This window comes from Orycteropus afer, unplaced genomic scaffold (assembly GCF_000298275.1).
Source record: "Orycteropus afer afer isolate SDZICR_OR568_19922 unplaced genomic scaffold, OryAfe1.0 scaffold00123, whole genome shotgun sequence".
NCBI classification, from domain to species: Eukaryota; Metazoa; Chordata; class Mammalia; order Tubulidentata; family Orycteropodidae; genus Orycteropus; species Orycteropus afer.
The window spans coordinates 5,217,195-5,221,768 of record NW_006921710.1 but is presented as its reverse complement, the minus strand read 5'-3'; the positions used below and the strand labels follow the sequence as shown (position 1 = coordinate 5,221,768).

General features: G+C 43.2%; 1 protein-coding gene across 1 annotated transcript in view; it reads left to right on the top strand.

Moving 5' to 3' along the window:
- The first annotated feature begins 1,510 nt into the window (after positions 1-1,510).
- Positions 1,511-4,574, top strand: part of PHYHD1 (phytanoyl-CoA dioxygenase domain containing 1) — a 17,761-nt gene continuing 14,697 nt past the window's right edge. Inside the window, exons 1-2 of the mRNA XM_042781454.1 lie at positions 1,511-1,570; positions 1,634-1,792. Of these exons, the coding sequence (XP_042637388.1) occupies positions 1,511-1,570; positions 1,634-1,792 (219 nt within the window). The remainder of the gene's footprint in view (positions 1,571-1,633; positions 1,793-4,574) is intronic.

Sequence of the window (4,574 nt, the reverse complement as noted above, 5' to 3'; positions counted from 1 at the left end):
TTATCTTCTGTGTCTGTGTTAATTGGTTTCCCTTTTCTTTGTTGAAGAGGGTCTGTGCAATCCTTCTGCCTAGTCCGCCATCTTGCTGGAACCCATTGTTTGGTTTCTTGATTGCTGCTTCTGTGGACGTTGATTATAGATCCAAGTAAAATGAAATCCTTGACAGTTTTGATCTTTTCTCCATTTATCATGATGTTGCTTATTGAGTCCAGTTGTGAGGATTTTTGTTTTCTTTATGTTGCGATGTAATCTATACTGAAGGCTGTAGTCTTTGATCTTCATCAGTAGGTGCTTCATGTCTTCACTTTCAGCAAGCAATGTTGTGTCATCTGCATATCATTGCAGGTTGTTAATGAGTCTTCTTCCAATCCTGACGCTGCATTGTTCTTCATATAGTCCAGCTTCTCTGATTACTTGCGCAACAACCGGATTGAATAAGTATGGTGAATGAATATAACACTGACACACACTTTCCCTGATTTTAAACCATTCTCTTTTGCTCCATATGAGTAGAGTCCAATGGTTGTATCTTAGATGGCCACTCCCAAGCTTTTAACACCCCAGACCTTACTCGCCAAACCAGGATGTAGAACATTGTCTTCTGTGAACTGTGTTATTCCACTTGACCAAGGTGTCCCCCTAGATTATGCCTGTTAACCCAGTAAACCAACCTTGCAAGTTGGATATGTCTAGGAAGCCTTTCAACTGTGCCCCCATGTAGTTATATATATATGTATATACATGCAGTGCACACAAACATGTTTATACATATGCCTACAGATACACCTGTATCTGCACATGCATGTACTTACACATGCCTACATAATCACATATGTATTTTTTGGTTGTTACTATTATTGCAAAATGTATATGTTATAGCATTTACCAAAGTTGTCCCTGTTTCCTGTGCAACTTCTATTTGTTCCTGAAGTTCTCCTGTGGTGTAGTGAATTACTTGATATAGTCCTTTAGCCATAGTCTTTGTTGCTCCCGCCAAAAGACTGGGAAATGTGAGGTGCTTGTGGCCCACGAAGGGGATTGGTGAAATAAATCATCACACAAGAAAGCATACTATCATAAATTGTGCTGAGTGCAAAGAAGGAAAGGGAGAGGGTATAAAAAGGTATGGGGGAGGCATCTGACCTCTAATTTCAAGAAGGGGGTAGGATTAAGATCCAGTGCTGCTTCCTGTGAGGCAGAAGTAAGACAATCTTGTGTGATGATTTATTTAATACAGTCTCCTTTGCTACACTGTGACCGCCATGAGGACAGGGATCATGGCTGGCTTGCTCATTACTGGATCTTCACCTTCTAGGATTGATGCTCCATCAATATTAGTTGAATAAATAAATGATGTTGAATTCCCATGTGTCTGAAGCCCATTGGAGGAGAAGAACAGAATTCTCATGTGTCTGAAGCCCACTGGAGGAGAAGAACAGAAACACCTTCCCTTCCTCTTTCCTTCATTTAAGTGGCCAATATTGATTGCTCATCTCTGGGTGCAGATACCATGTGCTGTAGGGGACAAAGCAATGAACGAGATACTTGCAGCTGCTGGTTTGGGGGAAGGGTGAGACCAGTTTTCATAAGGAGGCTTTGAGGGTAGGAATCTGAGTCTCATTCCTGCCTGCAGTTCCGGGAAGATGGGTTCCTGGTTCTGGAAGGATTCCTGTCTGCAGAAGAGTGTGTGACCATGCAAGAGAGGATTGGTGAGATAGTTGCCAAAATGGATGTCCCTCTCCATTGCCGCGTAGAATTTTCCACCCAGGAAGAGGAGCAGCTCCGAGCCCAGGTGGGTGGCAGGGGCAGATGAAGACGGGATCTGGTCTCTGCTGGGGGAGGGGGTGGTGCTCAGCCCCCAGCCAGAACAGCAGCCTGGAAGGGAAGACCACAAGATCCATAGACTCTTTGTGATAACAGACCAGGCCTGAGGCTTCCATGTGCCAGGCAGGCACCATGAATATGTAAGGTCAGCATTATTATCCCTATTTGACAAGTGAGGAAAAGGAGGCTCAGGTTGTGAGCTTTGCCCTAAATCACACAGTTAGTAATTGATGGAAGTTGGATTTGAATCCACATCTGCCTGATACATGTACTGTTCTGCTGTATTTCCACAAAGGGCTTCTTTGTGGTCAGCAACCCAGAATGAGCCAAGTGATTCTAATGGGTCCACCTGTGTAAGTTTTCTCCCCCGGTGGCTGCTGTTGTTGTTGTTGTTATGTGCCATTGAGTCGGACCTGACTAAGAGACCCCTCCTTGGGTTTCCCAGGAGGTATCACTACGGAAGTAGATTGCCCAACCAGTGGCACTAGGAAGATGGATACATTGAAACTCAAAGAGGTACCTGTACAGTTCTGGTAACCCTTTGTGGTCTGACTTGATAAGCCCATCTGTGGTAGGGTAACCAAGCAGAAACACTGGTCCAGGCCCACAAATGGGGCTCACCCACACCGATGCTGAGTAACTACTGCCATCTGCTGGCCTTATGGGGCATTACAGTGGCTAGAAGTTTTGCATCCCAGAGAGTAGAGATTTGAACTACATGGATAAAGGGTTCCAGAAAGAGGTTTCTCTAAATAGTTAATCTAATTTTGCCAACGCCTACTTTCCAGGTAGAGAAAACAGAAATGGGAGGTCCTGTGGCCAGAGACAGTCAGTCACCCAAGGGCTCGAAGGAGTGAGGGGGCCAAATCTTACACTCTCCAAGCTACTGAGAATGTTCCAGAAATCAAAGAATGAGTGGGTGGGTGGGAGAAAAGGGGGGAGAAGAAAGTATAATCTTGGTTTATAACCCTCAACGTTCACTATACACATTGTGAAATACTGACATGGGCACATGGAAAAATAGATTGCTGCCAGTTCTCTCTGTCTTTCCTTTCCAGGTTATCCCCACATTTCATTGCCTTTGAGTTACTTTATAACTCTGCCAGTTGGGGGAAACTGATACTAATGCACATGATATTGTCTCTAGAAATGGACATGAATGGTGTCATATTTTTTGGTGACATTTATTGCCCTGAGGAGAAGGCAGGTTTTGCATCTATTTGTAAATTCATTTTAGCATTCCTTCTTGCCTATGTAAGGAGCTCTGGTGGCATAGTGAATAAAGTATTTGGGTGCTAACCAGAAAATCAGGGGTTCAAAAACACCAGCCACTCCATGGAAGGAAGATGGGGCAATCTACGTCTGTAAAGATTTACAGCCTTGGAAACCATGTCACTATGAGTTGGAATTGACTCAATGGCAGTGAGTTTGTTTTTTTTTTTTCTTTCAGTTTTATTGCCTATATACATATTATTCTTGGAATTCTCCTTTGAATCAGTTGTAACATCTCACTGGTTCTTTCTCTAATTGACAAGTTAATTAACAAGTTCAGTGAAATCTTTGATACATGTGTAGCACCATTTTTTTTATATGATCAATTATGCTCCCCTGACTTATTTCCCGCACCCTGACCCTGGTGCAGAGGAGCTAAGAGTGCTGAAAGAGCTTTTAGCTCTCAGTGGGAAGGACTTTGAGAGGAGTCAGGCAGGTAATCAAGTTGAGTGATGTAAGTTCTCTGAGAGCAGATGCACAAATGAGGGAGTGGTGGGGCTGTGGCCACCTGGGGACCCAGGGACCACTCAGCTCCAGTTACGTCACCACATGGGTGAGTAGGCACAGTCTGTGCTTGTAAAATGCTTCCTGCTGCAGAGGGGGATATATGTGATGGCAAGTCAAGGATGGCTAAAACCACAGGGAAAACATGGGACATCTTCCAGAATATCATTTGTACATGACACTAAGAAATTTAAAACATGATATTAAAATGAACAAAGATATCCTGGTTTGGAGGTTTAGGATCATGATTTCATGGGACATTCCTATTAATCGGCCTAATGATACTGCCTCGGAAACCCAAGGAGGGGTCGCTATGAGTCGGGGCCGACTCGACGGCACATAACAACAACAACAACAACAACAATGTTATGGTTAGTGCTTCTGTTCTGCCTCCTAGTTTGCTGCATAGTGCCTGAGGTCTTAAAGGCTTGCAAGTGCTAATGGCAGAGTTCAACAAGACAGAAAATAACAAATGCTGGTGAGGATGTACAGAGATTGGGACTCTCATACACTGCTGGTGGGACTGTAAAATGGTACAACCACTGTGGAAAGCAGTATGGCGATTCCTTAAAAAGCTGGGATTAGAAATACCATTTGACCCAGCAATCCCATTACTAGGTACATATCCTAAAGAAGTGAGAGCCAGGACAAGAACAGATATATGCACACTCATGTTCATCACAGCACTATTTATAATAGCAAAAAGATGGAAATCACCTCTATGCCCATCAACAGAAGAATGGGTAACCAAACTATAGTACATACACACAATGGAGTACTATTCAACACTAAAGATTAATGTAGAGTCTGCCAAACACCACATAAGTAGATGAACTTGGAGGACATTGTGCTGAGTGAAATAACTCAATCACAGAAGGACAAATATTGTATTAGTTTATTATTGTAAAAAGTCAAGGAAAGGTTTATATATGGAAGGACACTTTCTTTGTTGGTTACCAGGATGGGAAGGGAGA